At 33.7% G+C, this 21,334-nt stretch overlaps 1 protein-coding gene across 1 annotated transcript; it reads left to right on the forward strand.

Annotated features, from left to right (window-relative positions):
• Nucleotides 1-19,213: 19,213 nt before the first annotated feature.
• Nucleotides 19,214-19,800, forward strand: LOC128995802 (nuclear protein AMMECR1-like). The gene is made up of 4 exons (XM_054420821.1): nucleotides 19,214-19,300; nucleotides 19,337-19,438; nucleotides 19,488-19,589; nucleotides 19,639-19,800. The coding sequence occupies exons 1-4, from the start codon at nucleotides 19,214-19,216 to the stop codon at nucleotides 19,798-19,800; spliced, it is 453 nt and encodes a 150-aa protein (XP_054276796.1).
• The last annotated feature ends 1,534 nt before the right edge of the window (nucleotides 19,801-21,334 follow it).

The raw sequence follows: 21,334 nt of genomic DNA on the forward strand, positions 1-21,334 counted from the left end.
AGTTTTTACCATAAACTTCAAGAAATACTAAATAATAAGTCGAATGCATTTTGTTAAATAATCAAAACCAAGTATTTCAGGAACTAAGTAGATCAAAACTACCCAATTAATTTCTAATCATATCATTATCTTACTATCAAAGCAGGTTGCGTTGGTCGTCTTAGCATTGATCTAGCCTCAAGTTGGGCTCTGGAAGCCACAAATGTAGCCTCTATTGTGGTATTATTAGTTACTTGATTGACCATAACATTTAGATTTTTGAGAGCGTGTTAATTCTTGGCAGTTTGACTTTTACGATTAAACTATACAAATTCGTTCTAGTTCGAATTTAATTAAGAAGTCGGAACGGAAAAAGTATAATGAATTTCACATTATTGTTGAAGTTTAGTTGCATGAGACCACAATGTAAACTATAAATGGAAAAATAAAAACCATCTTTGATTACATTATTTAAAATTATATATCAGTAACATGACTTAAGGTATGTAAAGTAAATAATTAAAATACGTCTAATAAAACTTTAAAGATAAAATATTAGTACTTATAAAGTTTACTCACAAGACGGTAAATATACATAAAAGATGATGAGGGGTGATCGATTTCGATTGGACACTCCAATCATCATCAGACCCAACAGGCGAATGACGAGGGTAGTAACATGTAATTTACCGATTATGAAGTTAGTTAAAGTTGTATGATTTAGTATGCGGCTATAGTTAAATGCAATTAGGGAAGGATGTGTTAGTTAATTATTTTCACTTTGTATTTAACAATAAAGTAAGTGGCTAAAGTAAGTTCCAGTACCTTATCACCTAGACCAAAGTGTAACCCATTTATCAACAAACGATTGCATTTCTAGACACATAATTCCAAAATAAATATTTTCTTTCATATGTTTAATAGATAAGAAAGCGTGTTTAATAAATGACTTCAATGATTCCTGAGCCACAGGATATTGTCAGATTGAGTTCCACCGGAAACCATCCCTTAGGATCGGAAGTGACTTCCGCCATTCATCCATCTAGGAGGCTTGCACTTCCTTTGGTTATGGAAGTTATAAAACTATGTTAATTTATCAACAAATACACAAATGTATACAAAAATAAATATTATATATAGGAATTTTTAAATTCATATATTTATTTCGGGATTAACTCTAATCACTTTACATATATGTTCATTATTATTACCTCGTCACTTTGTAATTCGTTTTTATAACCATTTTCGTAAGTAACTGAAGGTTAAAAGTTTAATATTAGGACATCAGTAATTTCTTAAAAAAATATTGACTTGTATCCGGCGAAAATTTTTTACTATTTTTATGTTAGATAGCAATAAATTATCGATGTCCAGTTATAAAATGTAAAAACAATGATATAAAATACAAGATAATTGTATCAAACCCTATTATGCGAGAATACGTACCAATTAACCAATTTTGGTAAATATTATAATATATTTGGCGTATCTAAATTGATTTCACTACAGTACTTCATTTGCATTTTTCTCCAACTACATTTTTATAATTATCTTCTTAAAATTATCGCATGTTCATATAGTTTCCATGCTATAAAATATATTAAATATTCTTTGTTGTACCTTTGATGAAATTTAATTGAATTGAAAACAGTCAAATAAAAAGGTAGATTGTATTATGAATAATGTAGTTTATTTTGCGGTGACAATGAGTTTTCTATTCCCCGGTTCTTCGCTTCGGTTGGTTTTACACTCATTGCACCTTTCAGGCACCAGCTGTCCAGCGTTATAAAGATTTCGATTTGCTATACAAAAAAATACCTGGTTTTCGAGACGAAATCGATTTAGTTTCAATCAATTGTTGTATTTAAGCGTCTTACTTATTTTCTATTTTATAGTCTTAAAAATGTCAAATTAGCTGACTTTGAAAACTTTTGTAACTTAACAGTCTAAATAAATAAATTAAGCAAACGTATCAACGCCTGTGTTTCTAACAGTTTGATTTATTTGTAGTTTTCCAGGTACATACGTATTTAAGAATGCATAGGCTACAATCTACCTTGATAAATAAGTAGAAAATGTACATAGTAAACAGGTGTTTTACAAAGTTAGAAACATTTAGTAATCTGGAAGAAGTAAAGTTAGTTGGATTTAATCGATCATGTCGTAACACGTTTGGACACTTAATATCCGGTGTTGATTGGCCGGCTGAGAACTGAAACATGAAGCTTATCTCGATAAGTAAAACTTGCACATAATATATATATCAAGTAAAATATTGTTTTGACGGACTTTTCCTGTAAACTAAATAAAAGTATTGGAGCCTTAAAATCACCAATCACGAACAGCAATAATTGACGATGTCATAATTTCGCTACCATTGTTTCAGAGGTTATCTTTAGTGGTAGTTTCTATCTGAGAAATCAAAGAATAAATGTATTTTTCTTATGAGGAAAAACTTTCTCGGTATTGAAGAACTCTTCCCACTAAAATGTGTAAACTTATATAGTGCTCGCAATCAGAATATTGCCAGTTCTATCATGTGAAACGTCAAAATCTTTTCCCTACAGTCACCCGACAAAGTGGGCTTCCTTGTACAAATTATAGTACAGAATGCATTTACTTACTTGGTCACACGGTTATACTTTGGCGCGAACCACCTAGGATTCAACCCAAACAACACAAAACAGCGTGCTTTTATTATCCATGTAATCCGTATACGCTTGTAAATAGGCTGGCAACACTTAAAGATACAACTACTATGATCAGCTGATTGGCAATTGATACTACGATTTAGCCTGTCATTTCGTGTTTATATTATATTTTCGTTCAACGCTTGGTTTGAACATAACCTAAAGTGTAGTATTTGAAAGATTAATAAGTGGGCCTAACATGTTTAAAAGTAATGAGCTCAGTAAAAGTGATTGTGACTATATGTGTAGACCAGAAGAAATGGCAGAAACTGCAAAACATCTTTCACTAAACCTGTTACCTGAAAAAGAAAGAAGTTTGAATGAGCATACGAACTGTTTTCCTCTTGGTGCGTAAGTAAGAGAGTTACAGAATTGTCAGAAAATGTGTTATTGGCATATTTTGCAGAACAATCTACTATATACTTCATTCATATTTGGGTTAAAATACGTACATAAGTGGCGACATAATCTCCATTGATACTGATGATGATAGTAATCGATTTAAAATCGCAGTTATGTGTTTCAATTTGGTAAAACTCAAATCGTGTCTAACTACTATTTTACTCGTAGTCTTCTATTAACATCACACTCAGAATGACTAAAGTATCAAATAGTTGTGATAAATCAACGAAATCACATGTATGTACAATCTAACTCAACATGGAAGACACTTTGTTCCTCCCCCTTTGCTAGATGATGAGGTTTGGCCTACCACTAAGTGTATTGCTGGGAGATTGCGTGTGATCTGATACTGTTGTAGATCAATGGAGGGCAGAGGAAACACGCTAACTTAAGTATCGCTACTTACATAGGATAAGGTCTATTTCATTCCTAAAATAAACGGGAATAATTTCCGACGGGAAGATCGGAAGATCTATAGAGTTCGTTGCACTGCCTATTTTGTTTCACAATTAAAACTATCAAAGATTTCTTACCTAAGACTTGGCATGACAATTCCGTTATCGAAAGCTTACAAACGAGAAAACAGCAAAAGATTTATGGAAAGCCAAATTATTGACGTAGGTAAAACAACCATCTTTACTAACCATCTAAAGTTGGAAAGCACAAAATCGTTCTCATAACTAGAACTCTTTTTTGTACTTTGCTATTTGGAACGGGTGTGTATTAATAATTTTTTCTTTTAGACTATTTTATATTTTAATGCCATAACTTAATTTAAAACCAACAAAGATATGTCTAGCCTTTTGATGTACAACCAAGGCAGAATGTATCATTAATTGATCGCCTTAAAATAGGGGCCTGCGTAAAATCTTTCAAAACTCATATAAGTTAACCAGAATAGGGTAAGATTCCATACTTTATTCTACCTAACCAAAAACTAATCTCAGTTTAAATGTAGGCCTAATGCATTTTATGTCGTTGATATTAACAGTCTATCCATAACTTCAAAATACTGATTATTAATAATAATATCTTATTTTATGTTGTTGGACATTAACGAAAATGTTAAGCACTGAATACCAGTGTAAAGTAAAATAAATTTTAGTTGCACCTTTCTATGAACAAATGCTCATTTAAATATATTTATTTGTTACGTTAAGAGTATCTTTATCTAATATCAGTATTTTTATCAAGGGAAGCAAGTGGCAAAAATAGATTTTTAAAATTTATAACTGTGATTAGTTTTCATAAAGCTTTTCAATGTTACTTAGTGGGGAAACTGCACTCCCTTGACCTCAAGTTATGCTAATGGCTGATACTTGTGCATCAACCCATTTTAGATCCCACAGCAAGTTAATCTTTAGGGGACTTCTTATAAAAGCACATTGATATAACGCAGAACAGATCTGGAAGAAATAACCAAACCAATATTGACCAAGGCCCTGGCACCACGTTCACTACAATGCCAAAGAGAACATTAAATATGTCATCGACTCCACTGGCAAAGCGAGTAAGGCTAAGAATTCAAGCTCCTAGGTTTAGCAGGAATTTAATTTGGCGCTCTTAGTCGATATCGGCGGAAGGTATTTTTAATTAAATGCCTCCGAGACTTCGATCGGATCTACATCTGTCCGTCTTGACTTGATATCTTCGTCTGTACTTGTTGCTTCATGATGAACTTCCTCCTAACTTGAAACATTCTAGTGCTTGTAATACCGTGTTATGTTTTAGCGAATTTCCCTATAGGGAAGTAGCTATTACCGTAGGTGGCATGGTAAGACCTAGACCCGGGACCGATTTACTTTTTCATTTTGATGTCCCCAGAGGACAAAAACACCATTTGTTCAAATTTTTATATATGTATATATATATATATATATAGACTTATATATATATATATACGTCCGTGAACGCGATAACTTGAGTAATTTTTGTCCGATTTTGATGAAATTTGGTTTAAAGGTATAAAGCGGGATAAACTTGAATGAGTTCGCGAACCAGCACGATCGGACCATGGGAACAGGGCTTAACGGGGGGTTTTATGGGGTAAAAATTGGTTTTTCTCACTTTTGACCCTCGAAACACAAAATTTCCCGATTTATCTTTAGACCTTTTTAAAGAGCTTAAAAAAACAAATAGTTTAGTATATAAAAGTATTTTTGTTCGATTATTAGTAACGGAGAAAATTAAAAAAATTGTAAATTTAAAATTCCCATGTTATTCTTATGGAGAATATTGTCAAATGTTGTAGTTTGCTTGTTTATGTATATATTTTGATCAAACTTGGCAAATTTATTTATTTTGTACTAAGCTATCAATATTTTACTCAAAAACACACTTTATTACTTTCCTTGTAGCAGCAAACCTAGGTACTCGTTAAACCTAATGTTATTAAAATATATTTAACTGAAAATCAATTCAGACAAATGGAAATTCGCTTAGTCGGCAGGTTTGCTGCGGCGGGGGTATTTTTTGTTACATAGCTGTTTTTCAAATTCAAGTGTTAAACACTGTAATCAGCAATGACCAAAACATATTCTTGACCTTCCACTACTTATCGTGACATGTCCCATTGTTGTGAGCTATTTACTCTATATCTTCATTTTTCTTTTCCGGCATGTAGATTAATGTGTGTTTTGTGATTCGTGTTATATTTTGCATTTTTGTACCATGACTTGACTGCTATTCTCTATTAGCTATTCCAACTTAGTTTGTCGTTATGTGTTAGTTAAGTTCTTTCATCTAAAAACGTACGTTATGAATTGTATTTTACCATTGTAGATTTCCGCAATAAATCTTTAAAACAAATGTATTTCATATTATTAAAATAAATAGCTTGATGCTTATCTATGACTGTGGTGTCAGTGGCCATGACCACATAATATTAAAAATAAAAGTAAATAGCTTAAAAAGTTATAGCCTCAATGTTTCTAAATTTCCTTCAATATAAAAAATATACAGGATTTTTTAATAGATCATAAAGCAATTGAACACTCCACCAAAGAGTTTCCTCAAATAGCCTTAGACAAAACAATCCTCACCTTACCATATTTAAAGATCTTCATTTGAACTTTGTTACCAAATTTGTTTTAAGAGGTTTTTACTTAATTGTGTTATACATTATATGCGTGACGATTATTTTAAAAGTTTGTTTCTCTATCTCAATGTATCACATATTACAAATACGTAGTACACTATAACGTCAAGTTAAGTTTTTTTATTTAAACATATTTTGACCGTAAAATCTACTTCGTAACTACTTTTCGCCACTGTTTGTTTTTATCTCATATTAAAAAACGTGTCATTACAATTAAGGATAAAAAATTCCAAGCAAACGTTCCATTAGGTATAAATTGTGATATCGACACCAATGAATCTGCACTTAATCGTCAGTCAGACTAGGAGTCTGGTCTCAATCATGAGTAAGAATGTGATAAATTAAAGTTTTACCATTAGAACAGCTCAATGTCCCCGCATACTCGTGAAATTTCCAAGTGTCCCGAATACCACCTTAATTGCCTTTCAGGAGCGATTAGTTCGGTAAAATATGCCTCACTTCAAAAATTGCTAGATCAAAATGTCAAATTCATAAATTATGGTAGAGTATACGTTTGCGCTAATTTTCATATTATTATATTTTTGATACTTAGTAGCCTATGTTATGTCTTAGTGTTATACTTCTTACCACCATCGTTAATCAATTTATAGATTTTAATAATTTTAACCTTAATTTTCAAAGTAAAAACCATCATAATAGGACATTAAGTAAAATCTTTGCTTCGGTATGAAAGGACGGCTGCGTTATTTTTTATATAAAAGCGTAAATGTTAATAATTAAAACTAAAAAAATTAGTCTTTTTAAATATTCTTTATAAACATTTGCGATAAAAATAACATAGTCTTGATGTTTTACCTGGTAAGCTTAGTTAATACTAACAAGTTACAAACAATAGTAGGTCTACAGTATTTCGATTGTGATAGTTTAAAAGTTCTAATTAAAAATCCATGACGTGCCTAATCATATTGTTATTGATCCATCCATTGACTGAAATCCTTGCTAAAAAATTTGTGTATTTTTCTCCGAAGCTTGTAAAAAAAACCAAGTATAAATATGACAACAGCGAAAAATGAGTACACAAAATTTAAGAATCTAAAATTAAATAAATCAATGCATTTGATGGAACTGTCTTGTGATCGTTACTGAGGAATTTATACTATACTTTACCTTATTATTTATCAATCGTTGAGATGGGGACACCAGCTTGGTTCAACCCAAATTAGAGTGAAGGTCGAGTGGGGAATGTTGTGAGATGACCAATGTAGCTATGTTATTGACTAAGATCAGCTGATTCTTCAGCCAGGATAACTTATTAACAAAAATAAAATCGTGTGATTCCTACCCAATGATCAGGATCAGCTGAGTACAGCGCGACCGACGACCAGCGTCAACCATGATGTTTATATGACCTGTTGGTGTAATCATAAGTACAAAAACTGCTGGAGTGTCTTCAAGTTCAAAGAAATTTGGCTGTAGTGTAATAAAAAAATATCGGTTGTTTTCAAGAATAGGAGCGCAAATTCTTTTGCGGTAATGACGTTTGATTAGGTTACGTTATGTTAGATTAAATTTTAGGTTAACATGAAATGAGTTAAGTTGCAGTAGATTAAGTTAAGTTAGGTTTGTTTATAATTTTGACAAACAAAGTAATATTTACAAAAACTTAAGTTCTGCTCTTGTGTATTTGTAGTAATTAACAAATTGATCGTCAATTTCCAATCGTGCTTTTTGAAAGGGGTTTGAAAATGACACAAGTTTGCTAAACGTTGCCATATTTGTCACTTTAATAAAATAACCAAACCCAACAGCCGCACTCCAGCCAGAACGTTTGTGGAATAGACAATTTTGTTGTCAATTGGTGTACCGGTAATCGTTCCGCCTTTTTAAATATGCCCAGAAAGGAAAATTATGTGGATGTGGCCTTATTTGTAACAATCATAAGCTAACCTAACCTCACTTTAAACGAGTAACCCCTAACAAAGACAAAAATCCACCAAAATATCGTTTGAGCCCCGTGTTCACGTGTGTGTGCGTGTGTGTGTGTGAGTGTGAGTATGCGCCGAGGTGCGCGCTTGGTCGCCGCGGCGCGGGTATCGCCGAACTTCAGTGATGCGGCGTCGTCCGCTCCACACAGTCCAGCGCCGCACCCTCCTGCTCAGGTAATCACATATCACTGATAACAGCAAACACATGGCAACTGTTGCTGGATTCGGTGAAACATGAACATATTTATAAGATCACATTTCTTAATTTCTTTAGGTGTGCATAAAAGTCCCGAATAACAGTTGAAACCAGTGAAGTTGTGAACATGGTTTGAAATATAATTTCTTTATGTATGGGTATGGTAAATAACGTCCTCAAACACTGTAAATTTATTTAAGTGATGGTTCATAATTATAGTATATAAATGAAGAGTATCTTTAGTTTTTTCGGTGTAATTGTATCAACTTGTGTTAAACTAATAGAGGCGCTTTTAAAAATCGTGGTGAGATTCGTAATTAAGTGCCGTAAGAATAAATTACAATGAAAAGTGAAGTGTTGTAAGGGGAAAACCCATAGCCATTTAGGAAACGTCTATAATTTATTTAGATTATCATTCGATGCCTACCTACACCAAATCGATGCCTACGCCAAAGTGTCAAATTAAAAGTTATAATGGCAGAGGAATGAGTGTTATATAAATTAAATTACACTTGTTACTAAGATCAACCGGTTCAAAACCAGAATCATTTATTAATATCCCAATGATAATTTAATTGATTAACCTGGAATATTTATGTATTAGATCAGAAATTATAAATTTTAAAATCCCTTTTATTACGTTTTGTGAGGCAATAGCTTATTCATATACTATTTTCGTTAACAGCAGTTTAGGAAAAACCCCCGCCGCAGCAAACCTGCAAACTAAGCGAATTTCCATTTGCCTGATTGGATTTACACTAAAATGTATCTTTAAAAATATCACATTTATTCCCTATTTAAATAACATTAGTTTAACGAGTACTTAGGTTTGCTGCAACAGGGAGGGAAAAATGTTTTTTGTGTATAATGTTAATAGTTTAGTATGAAATGAATGCACTTTCCAAATTTGATCAAAATATGATCATAAACAAGTAAACTACAACAGTTTACTTTTTCTCCATTAGAATAACATAGAAATTTTAAATTTAGAGTTTTTTTGAATTTTCTTCGTAACCATTAGGCGCATAATAACTCTTCAATATACTAAATTATTTGTTAAGCTCTACAAAATAGTTTGGAAAATTTTTGCCCCATAAAACCCCGGTTCCCATAGCCCGATCATGTTGGATCGCAAACTCGTTCGAATAAACGTAGATTTACACGGTTGTACCAATAATTTTTGCTCGAGTTATCGTGCTAACGGACACATATATAAATATATGTATTTGAACGGGTGGTGTTTTTGGTCTCTAGGGACTTCAAAATGAAAAAGTTAATCGGTCCCGGATCCAGGTCTTACCATGACTACTACGGTAATGCTTATTCCCTATAGGGGAAATTCGCTAAAATGTTATAGAAATACTTCGGCCGGCTAAAAGGACAATTCAGTGGTAACTTGTATACGTTTTGGAACATAAGAAATCTATAATTCCAATACTTTTCAACCGCACTATTAAATATTACTTTATTTCTACATCTACCTCTCCAAAAGGGATGTGAACTTTTGTGAGTACCATATTATAATTACGTTCATTTATAAAAAGTATATCATTGTACAACACATTTACATAAACAACACAGTTTAAGTGACTTGTCTGGATTTGCCTGAATCTTTGTAATTAATTTAACATCGAAGATTATTGAACAACTACTTATTGAACAGGACGTAATTAGTAAATTTTTACATACTTTTGTAGACGTTTTTACATGTTTCACTCCAATTGTCTCAGTTTACATAAAATGATAGTTATTGCCTGGAATTTAAAATTTTAAAAAGAGATTAACATACAACCGTGTTAAACATTTTCTTTTATTTTCATGAAAGTAATCAAATTGTTAAATACTATCCTATATGCCTGTGTTCATAAGTTATAGAGGAAGTTTATAAAAAATGCTTAAAAATAATGGATGACTTTAAAACTGTGATACAGTACCAGAATGTAATTAAACATTTTAAACATATTTTAAGCAAATATTCATCATTAATATTTTATTTATAAATTTACAACTAAACTATTTTCTTAAAAATTGTTTTAGTACTTTAGTAAAAACACTTTCAAATTACAGCCTTCTTAAATAATTAATAAACATTAACATCTTTTCTCACCTACCTAATGATTATTTGCGTTGAATCAACAAACAACGTAAGACTCAAGTGAATGTGCTTAAGATGGTCTCAATTTGGAACAAAAATGTACAATAGGTCAATTCAAGTAATTTTACATTTCTCTGCATTCATATTTAAATTTAATATTGTCGTGTTCTTAATGAAGAAAAAATAATTAAAAGACTCTCCGATGAGAAGATGACGTCACAATATTTATCTCTCCAAGTCGCCAGTCCTAATCCCAGCAATCAATTAAACAAACAGTTCGTTTGAGCTTTTATTTGAGGGACCGAATGATAGGGGTTGATTAGAAAGACGCTTTAAGCTTCCGGTTGACTTAACTGTAATAAACGGGTTTCCGATGGATAAAATCTCAATGATTCATCTTTTTTATTAACAAAGAATCTAAGCACATTTTATATGCAAGTTAAAAAGGTAAACTTTGTTTATAATACGTGGATATCTGTTACGTATTACTTTTGAAATGTGATGTTAACTCCAAGTTAAAGGAAAGGCGGAAGGTTTCTGTTAGTCTTCAACTTCCGGTACCGAAACTTGTGTATAATCACCTACCAACTAATGTGTCATACCAACCTAATTACTACCTGTATTCATGTATTGTTTTTTTAAATTAAGTTACGAAAAAATTAGGGTTGAATTTTTTTATGGTAGAACCAAACGTATTGTTGTGTTTTAGTTTTTCAACACTAAGTCTGAAAGTGGAAAAAAACCGACGCAAGTAAAATAGTTTCATCCATATAATGTGTTTTTCTTAGTATCAAAGCTGTGCAAGATTATTGCAATTTTATACTTGGCTCACACTGCGTCAACTTTTAGAAAATATAATTTTAACTTCAACAATATCTGAAAACTTGCTAGATCCGTTCGATATTGTATATGTTAAGATTTCAACCTTTCTAATATTTAATAATAAAAAAAAAACTCATCATCTGTTTTATTGTGAACAAATATTTGAGCAATTCCATTTAAATCAATTAAAAAAATAATATGATTCTGATATCGAAATACATTATTGATTAACTTTTTAGATACAAGGCAAGGTAAGGGAAGGCTAGTATGAATTTGAAAAAAATATATTTAGTATGCCATCATGTATAGTATTTGCCCATGGTATATTTGACCACACACGATAAAATAATGAACGGTAATATCAGTTGTAACTAGATAACATTAGGTAAATTACGCGAAGTTGGGTAAGAGACAAACCGCATCATCAGAATTTAATGTGTGGTTGAAGTTAAATCAAGCGTAAGTCAAGTTTCTATTGGCCGAAATCGTTATAGAGGTTGAGAACACTCAATATTTGACAAATAAAACACACAGCTTATGGGTTAAATCGTCCCATTCCAAAGTGACGGGTTGAATTGAACTTCTAAATTAATTGAACTATTAAAGACCTCTTGAGTTATTTGTTAACATTTTAGTTTGTTCCTTAAGTAAGATAATGATAAACTTACTGTAATGTATTGTGATGTATATTTGGGATAGTGAACTGTAGTCTAAAATATCTAATTGAAAAAAAAACCATTGTTTCTTGATTCTGAACTGTCTATAGAAATGTAGGCTTCAATTAATATGCTTATTGGATGAACATTTTTCTCTATCATCAAACTATGTGCAAACCGTTATGTTAGTCTACTGTATGAATTTCGGAAATTTGGGTTCTTAAAAAACATAATTTTACAATAAAATTACATTTAATTTGCATTGTATTTCTTAATTTCCTTATAATTTAATGAACTATAATACACAATACACACATTCTTGTGTTACTTAAGGGGAAAATACCAAACTGGATCTTTATGAGAAAATGGTATTGACACGAAGTTAAAATTAGCTGGATATTTTAAATCACAATCCATCTATGCTGTCTTTCAATTATCAAAATATTTCCTCCACAAAGTTAGCTACCAATAAATATAATCTGGCAACACTTCGAACGGCAACATAGAAGCTTGCAGGTTTTCCTTAATACATTTCACATTACTAGTATTGACACATTAAACCGGTTTATAATTAGTTTGAGTTTATAAACAATTCCTCTCCAAGTTAGCAACTCACACTCGGCGTAAGTCGGTTGAAGAGTTCTTGTGATCGTTCCTACAGCAGTAGCGCGGATTTGCAAATGTATTTGTTGTAAATAAATGTGTTTAAGTTCTCAGCCTCAGCTCAATAAATTTAAAAAGTGCAAAGATGATTCACTTAGAGCAGTAAAATTACATTTTCCTATATCTCCCTGATTCATATAAAGTAGTCCTCGATTAACACGTTCACTGCTAATGACGCACTTGTGCGTCATAAGTATATTAGCAGATATATAATACATGATGTATATAATTACATAATATATTTTAATCCACAATTTATATTATAAAATTTATTTAATTAAAGATATATTGTCACTCAATTAACATGATCATGTTAATGTTTATGTTTTTTAGCCATTTATAAAAGTATTACATATCATTAGCAGTGAATGTGTTAAAAGGTCTATTTCTTTTCAATTACTGTACTGCATTAGATATGCTCCGTATCAGCATAATATCACTTAATTAAAGTCATTTGCGAACCCGTTAAGCATTAAAGAAGACTCGTTCAGGCCGGTCTCACCATACATCATTATTTTGATTTAGTATGTTTGTCTTAACAAAAAAGGAAAATTATTAATAATTAATTTGAATATAAACCCGAACATCAGACACATCATCACCAGAAGTTGAAGATGAATAATTAAAAAAGTTCAAGACATCGTCATAGTGCAAATAGTTCCTAATTAAAAATACAATAAGTCCTTAAAAAAGCTACGGAATACGATATTTATAGTTTTATTTGATTTTGACAAGAACAATGACGAAAAACAGCTTACTGGCAATTGTTGAGCAATCGGTTGACGAAATAAGTTCTTTTGAAGTTTTACGAAATAAATATCACTGAGGGAATCCAGTGTGTTACAATAAAACGCAATATCATCGATCTTTGACGCTTTCGCGCCAGAAAGCAGAAATGTTTCCCGCCAAAGCGGCCGATAAGCGATTCAAATAATACTTAAACTTCCCTTCGCATCTTGTATACTTGTGTCGAAAGTCAAATATATCCACTTTGTGTTTGAGTTTCAGCCTTTTCCTTTCGATTTATATACTATTTTTATATGTTTTCCGTACCACCTTCACCTCCTAGGGAGCTAGACTGTAGTCCAATTTACATTTCTAGGGCTAGAGGACCGAGGTACCAGTTAGATAAAAGTCCATTGGTGGTTGGCGGGATTTGAACCCGCGACCTAGGGGCCCGAAGGTCCGTGCTCTACCACTAGACCAGCTCATGCCTAAATGTGGCATGTAGTGTAAGTTAGGATATAGATTAACTTATTTTTAAACATATAAATACATTTTATATAGCAATGTTATTTTTTGTTTCTTACTATGTAATACACACATAATTATTGTTTTGATATGGGAGTATGGCAGGGAAAGTAAGATTTAGTAAAAGATATATAAACTAAGTTGGAACACAAGTATATTTATAATTATTCTATATTTATTCTAGTAACGCTCGACGGAAAACTTATATTTACAAACATTTTAAATGTTATTTAATATTGTTAATAGTTTAAAGTTTTCAGTTAAATTTACTGTAGTTCAAAATCGTCCCACCTAGAGATTAAGCCATGAATACAATATGCCTAGATGCACTTACAGAAAATTATAAATCCACTAAATATAATACAGAGTTCTTGAAATGACATCTCTCTGGGGAAAAGCCATGCAGGTTAATGTGATGACTTTTCTGTTAGGCAATAAATTAATGGGTAAAATTTTGTGAAGTGAAGAAGTTTTGGTTTTGGCTATAATATTATAAGTATATTTTGTATGCCAAGATTCTACTTTCTAGTCTAAATTGAGTGATTAGTTTCATCTTATAAACTACTTTTAGAAGTTCTCATCTCAAGTATTCTCAAGTAGTCTTGTGAGTTACGCTGGAGAGGGGGACATATTAGATGAATGTCCACATTGCGTTGGCAAAAATCTGTAGTAAATTATTCGTAGCTGAAATGTCTATAACCTTTGAAATATGTAACTATTTATTTACTTTGTACAATATAATTAGCCTTGTTATCCTGTTGTGTCATCGAAGATCTATTTCTTTGTTTACAGATCCGATAACACAATTTTGTGTATGCTTGTTTTAGGGTAAGTTAAACCCTGAGTGATTTACTATTTTGTTACGTCATACGATAATTAAAATACTATGGACAATAAATAAATGTTTATTTTATATAAAGTTAATATAAAAAAAGCAGAACGAAGCAAGACTTCAATAATCAATAGTTTAATTTGGTTAAAATAGTTATTAAGTTTTTCAAATAACAAGAAAACCTCTGATACTCTCTCAATCATACTACACTAAATAGAATTTCGTATTTTCTAGCATTTCAATAGTCCAAAATCCTATTTATGGTAGTTTAAATGTGTGGTTAGGTTTTTCTGTTACTCGAAAACTTCATATGACAGGAATAAACCTTAACTAAGAAAATTGTATTACATGTACAAAAAGCACCAATAATCATCGAGAAGATCTCTTAAAAGCTCAATTAAGTTAAGAGTGTTAACCGTGTCTTTAGAAAGGGACGTCTCGGTCCTTAGGCTCGGTGTTTTATGGCTGTTATTGCGACGGGTTCTCCTCAGACACTAATGTCTAATGTGCGTCAATTCAAACGTCTTGCTTACCACGGGTTGTAACCTCCCTATCTCCTATTGTTCTCACCTAACTAACTGATGATAGCAACCATGGCTGGTGAAAATAGCATGTTTTAACTAAGGTATCAGTGTGAGTGTGTCTAAATTAAGGTTATTCAATTGATATGTTTATATATTGTGAGTTGAATTTGTTATATGCATTCCTCAGATTTCATTACAGATTTTATTGTTCAGATTCACGATATTACTAATATTTATCCCCACTTTAGTTTCAAAAAATTAAATAGCCTACTTACATAGGCGCAAATTCTGTGCCATAAGCAACTATGCACTCAAGGGGGTTGCACCTACCTCATTGTTAGCCTACCTACAGTTTAATAAAACATAGAACGTAAACTACTTTAATGTATTTTAACTCCTTTGCTTAAATCAACACAGCATTGGTGATTGTCAATTATCCAAACAGGTTCATATTTTCCAATCCATTGACAGCTTGGATAAACCATATACATTCCTGCTCGTTAAGCCGCGCTCACAACGTAAGTTTCACTTTGGGCATCGTTAATCGGTTCCAACGTAATCGGTGTATTTACGCAAACTCACTGACATTGGGACAGAATCACTCTCAATATTGCTTTTCCCAACATCACTGTGCTGTTGATTGAACTTAAACCGATCTAAATGATTACGTATGTCACACGATGGTTATTATAAAGTATAACTATGGTGTGCGGTTTAGTTGTCAGTGTGGTTGTGAGTAATTTCATTATCATAACGAAATATAAAAGAAAGTAATCAGTAACAGTAAACTGACACATACTTTCCCCATTAGTTTGGCATTAAAATCGTGTGCGGTAGCGGAGCTACAGCCAACACCTGTCGTTCGATTTTGTCGAAATTTTAATTCTTGGTATCAATCCATGGTATTAATTGCTGTTTTTAATTTCTTTGAAAATTGATGGATAGGGAAGATTAGAAAATGCAATAACTTTTGAATCGTAATTTTACAGGGTTGGTGGCTATAGAATAAAAGAAAAGAAAATGTAGGCTACTGAGTTTCAATTAAAAACGTTAACATTCTTTTAATCCGATTTTTTTTGTTTAAATGGAAAAAATTATAAACCAAATTTTAGAAAAGGAAAAAAAATGGAAATACCATGGATTTAATACCCACAAAAACCCTCTAAACTTTTTGGGGTTCAGGAGGGCCCAAAACAGATCTTTCAACCAAAACAACATGTTTACAAAAACATCCAAACTCTAAAATGTTTCCGAAAACAATACACTATGTACTGTATAGGGGAGAACGTAAAAATGTTGTCCCCCACTACTTGATCATATACTACGTCCAAGAGCTTTTGACAGCTGTGAAATACTGGATGAACTGATTGAGCTAGTTAAAGAGCAGCTGTTAATAGAGCTTGATTATGGCAGAACCGATTGTTGGCTTAACTAGGATGCGTCTTGTGTAGTGTAGTGTTGGTGTAGTGGTACAGTGAATAGAGAACTTATGGATTAGTTACTGTCAGTAACTACATAAGGTAAAAATGTATCTCAACACCTTATACGAACAGGGTTTGATATATTAATGTTTATCTTTGAACACTTAAACACATCAATGTTTGTATATCAAATTTATAATTCATTGAAATCATCCATTGATTATGGATGCTAGTAGTAAGATATCTCTATTAAAATTGTGTAAATTGTATTGGATTTTATTTTTTTTAAGAATATTTTCATTACAGCTAAAAAGTAGTAAAAAGTTACATATCAAAAGACAACGATTATAATGTATTATGTTAGATAAATAATAACTATAATAATAATAATAAAATAACGAATAGTTAAATAACGTCCGCATCCAAAGTAACGAAAAAGTCATTTAATCATTTGGTTATTAATCTTGTAATTTCTTCACACACAAAATAGCCTTCTGTGTCTGATGTTAACAGAGCCAAACAAAATAAATAATATCAGTACCGTAGTTGTAAACTCAAACTAATTATATGGCTAAAAATAATGGCTAATAAGTATTAATGACACTTTGGCTGTTTGTTAACAAAAACACTTAACAGTTTACCAGATCTTATTTGTAATATTGACCTTAGTATTAACTGAAGCTGTATGCTTACCTGTGGTAGCTGTAATTAGGCAGTCTGTTTGAGTGTAAGTTTGTAAGTAGTTTGTTGATGGTATAATATGGAACAGATGTACAACGTAGCTTAATTCCGAGGCAAGTGGACTATCCAAATAGCTAGAATATTGTTTAGTTTTTAACTTACAAATTTTGGATTGTTCATACATCAATAACCATTTAATCCTAAACCCAGATTAGGAATGAAACTGCACATACATTGATGGTTTTAGAAATGATTTTAATCCAAACCTTAACCACAATATTACTCATTTGTTTGTAAAAGTAATCTGGTGGATTGTTTCAGATTTAAAATAAACACGAACGATACTGAAATTTGCAATTTAAAACGGTGTTTACGTTACCGTACATCGAGAGATATTTTACTTTCCCTGCGGGTTTCAGCAGCGCCAAGGGAGCAATGGCATTACTCGGTTTATACTTAAAAGATTATTCCGTTATCATGTTACTAAACTGCACACACACTTTCATAACACCACGTTGAAGTAAAATATTATATGCAACATCTCAGATGCATAAAACTCATGTAGGCCCAACTTAAATCTTCATACATTAATATTATTTTACATGAAAAAAATGAGGAAAACCTTTTTTTGTGTTTTTGTGTTCTCTTGTCATTTTGCTATTGGGTCTGATGATGATTGGATTATCCAATCAAATTCGATTACCCTTTAACATCTTTTATATACAGTATATTTATTGTCTTGTGAGTAAACAGTATAGTGTATATATATTATTACAAGTGTTATTTGACGAACTTTTGTACTTTCAGGTAGTATTTTATAACACGTAGGCCTACGACGCTGATAAATATGTTATTTACTATGTTTTCCTAAAGAAAAAACTACCTCCAGCTGGTCAACATAGAGGGTTGTCTTTTGTTTATTTTAGTCTCCAAAGTCAGCGTCATCTAAAAAAGAGTGACAGCAAGATACAAATTTGTTATCTTTAAACCCTCTCCAATTTCTGTAGGGTTTTCTGATATGTCTGATGATAGAATATATGTCGTGAGAGGGGATGGAGTTGCTGGTCATCAAGGGTGCGGAGGTGGAGGAGGTGGTGACTCAGGGACGAACCATCAACCCTCAACTGTCAGGACCCATTGTATAGATGTGCTGATGGTGTTGTATTATGTTACAGAGCTGCGGTAGAGATGCCGTGAGAGGGGATGGAGTTGCTGGTCATCAAGGGAGCGGAGGTGGAGGAGGTGGTGACTCAGGGACGAACCATCAACCCCCAACTGTCAGGACTCATTGTATAGATGTGCTGATGGTGTTGTATGATGTTACAGAGCTGCGGTAGAGATGCCGTGAGAGGGGATGGAGTTGCTGGTCATCAAGGCAGCGGAGGTGGAGGAGGTGGTGACTCAGGGACGAACCATCAACCCTCAACTGTCAGGACCCATTGTATAGTTGAGCTGATGGTGTTGTATTATGTTACAGAGCTGCGGTAGAGATGCCGTGAGAGGGGATGGAGTTGCTGGTCATCAAGGGAGCGGAGGTGGAGGAGGTGGTGACTCAGGGACGAACCATCAACTCTCAGCTGTCAGGACTCATTGTATAGATGTGCTGATGGTGTTGTATGATGTTACAGAGCTGCGGTAGAGATGCCGTGAGAGGGGATGGAGTTGCTGGTCATCAAGGCAGCGGAGGTGGAGGAGGTGGTGACTCAGGGACGAACCATCAACCCTCAACTGTCAGGACCCATTGTATAGTTGAGCTGATGGTGTTGTATTATGTTACAGAGCTGCGGTAGAGATGCCGTGAGAGGGGATGGAGTTGCTGGTCATCAAGGGAGCGGAGGTGGAGGAGGTGGTGACTCAGGGACGAACCATCAACTCTCAGCTGTCAGGACTCATTGTATAGATGTGCTGATGGTGTTGTATGATGTTACAGAGCTGCGGTAGAGATGCCGTGAGAGGGGATGGAGTTGCTGGTCATCAAGGGAGCGGAGGTGGAGGAGGTGGTGACTCAGGGACGAACCATCAACCCTCAACTGTCAGGACTCATTGTATAGATGTGCTGATGGTGTTGTATTATGTTACAGAGCTGCGGTAGAGATGCCGTGAGAGGGGATGGAGTTGCTGGTCATCAAGGGAGCGGAGGTGGAGGAGGTGGTGACTCAGGGACGAACCATCAACCCCCAACTGTCAGGACTCATTGTATAGATGTGCTGATGGTGTTGTATTATGTTACAGAGCTGCGGTAGAGATGCCGTGAGAGGGGATGGAGTTGCTGGTCATCAAGGGAGCGGAGGTGGAGGAGGTGGTGACTCAGGGACGAACCATCAACCCCCAACTGTCAGGACTCATTGTATAGATGTGCTGATGGTGTTGTATTATGTTACAGAGCTGCGGTAGAGATGCCGTGAGAGGGGATGGAGTTGCTGGTCATCAAGGGAGCGGAGGTGGAGAAGGTGGTGACTCAGGGACGAACCATCAACCCTCAACTGTCAGGACTCATTGTATAGATGTGCTGATGGTGTTGTATTATGTTACAGAGCTGCGGTAGAGATGCCGTGAGAGGGGATGGAGTTGCTGGTCATCAAGGGAGCGGAGGTGGAGGAGGTGGTGACTCAGGGACGAACCATCAACCCCCAACTGTCAGGACTCGACGATGGATACGGATCTTCCAACAGTTCTCCGCACAGCTCAGGTGATTTTGACGATTTTGTTTCTTTTATTGCTTTTCATAATCCTACAACATAAAATGAATAGTTTCGACTGCGAAGTCTTCTTCTTTTTAAACCCCACTTTTTAGTCGACGTAGCATCGTTTTGGTGTACTGTAATTCTAATAGGCAAACCAGTTGTGACTGCAGACGGAAACCGACCTAGAACAGCCGAATCCTGTCCCGTTCAAGAACTTCAGTAATTTTGACGTGCCGGCCGACCATTTCTTTCTGAGTGAAATAAAATGTTGCTTTATCTTTGAGCCCCTTTATGCCTGGTATTCTTTTCTGAAAGCAATGACCGAGACAAAGATATTGGAATCGTTGTCCAAACTGTGCCCGCCATATCACCCATGCGCCGTGGGGTTGTTGTATACGGCGAGGGTGATATTGTTCCTCCTCACAAAACCAGCAATGTGTTTTAGATCATATTTCTATACAGTATACTATAGATAAAATAACGATGTAAAATGAAAAATTGATAAATGGAGCTTGTAAACAACAAAAAAAACCTCTACGTTCCTAGAGTCATTATAAGTTATTTTACAGTACTATAGAAGTGCATTAAGTTCGTGAAAGTATAATGTTCATAATGTCCATATTTCCAAAGCGGTTGCGTTTTGTTAATATCACAAATCCCCGAGTGTATTTCGAGCGAGAGATGTAAATTACTTTCCCAGTGCGGGTATTACAATTACTTGTGGGTGATCAACGTCAAATCTGTTTCACTGGTGTGTACGCATCATTGGAGTTATTGATACAGAACCACTTTCAATATTCGGTCTCCACATTACTTTCTATTTGCCTTCATAGACATGTTCAGTGTGTAAACAGGTTTTTATAAATTTTAACTACAGCCAGAGAGAGACAGTGAATTATATTTTATCTTTTGCTATGATGGGATACATTTTATTTCTCTTCATTACAGAATTTTACACGAGATTCATTTAAATTGTATACATTTTACAAGTTCAAATAGTAATCATTGTAAACATACAATGTATATTACAAGCTTAAATTTTGAGTATTTTAACTTAATTAACACCTCATGAAGTTTATGATAGTTTAGGTTTTGTTAAAGTTAACCGAATAAACTTGTTTAAAGCGGGCAAGTTTGTTATAACCATTTGTCTGTCAACCAAAGTGGGGCCAAGATTTTTGACACTACACAACAATGAATAAGTGTGAGGCAAGATGTTATGTGTTTACGTTTTGATCGCCACTCCACTCCGCCCAGTGCATCACAAGTACCAAGATAGTGAACTTGACCTAGATATTCCAGCAATGAACGGTTAATAAGCGCACCAGTGAATGTTTACGCGTAGCCTTCGTTCTGCATTTCCCTTCTTTAATGCAATTAAGATGCACCTAGGTC

The sequence above is a fragment of the Macrosteles quadrilineatus genome, unplaced genomic scaffold (genome assembly GCF_028750875.1).
Source record: "Macrosteles quadrilineatus isolate MER2022 unplaced genomic scaffold, UCM_ALF_1.0 Scaffold_5__1_contigs__length_97177068, whole genome shotgun sequence".
Classification (NCBI taxonomy): domain Eukaryota; kingdom Metazoa; phylum Arthropoda; class Insecta; order Hemiptera; family Cicadellidae; genus Macrosteles; species Macrosteles quadrilineatus.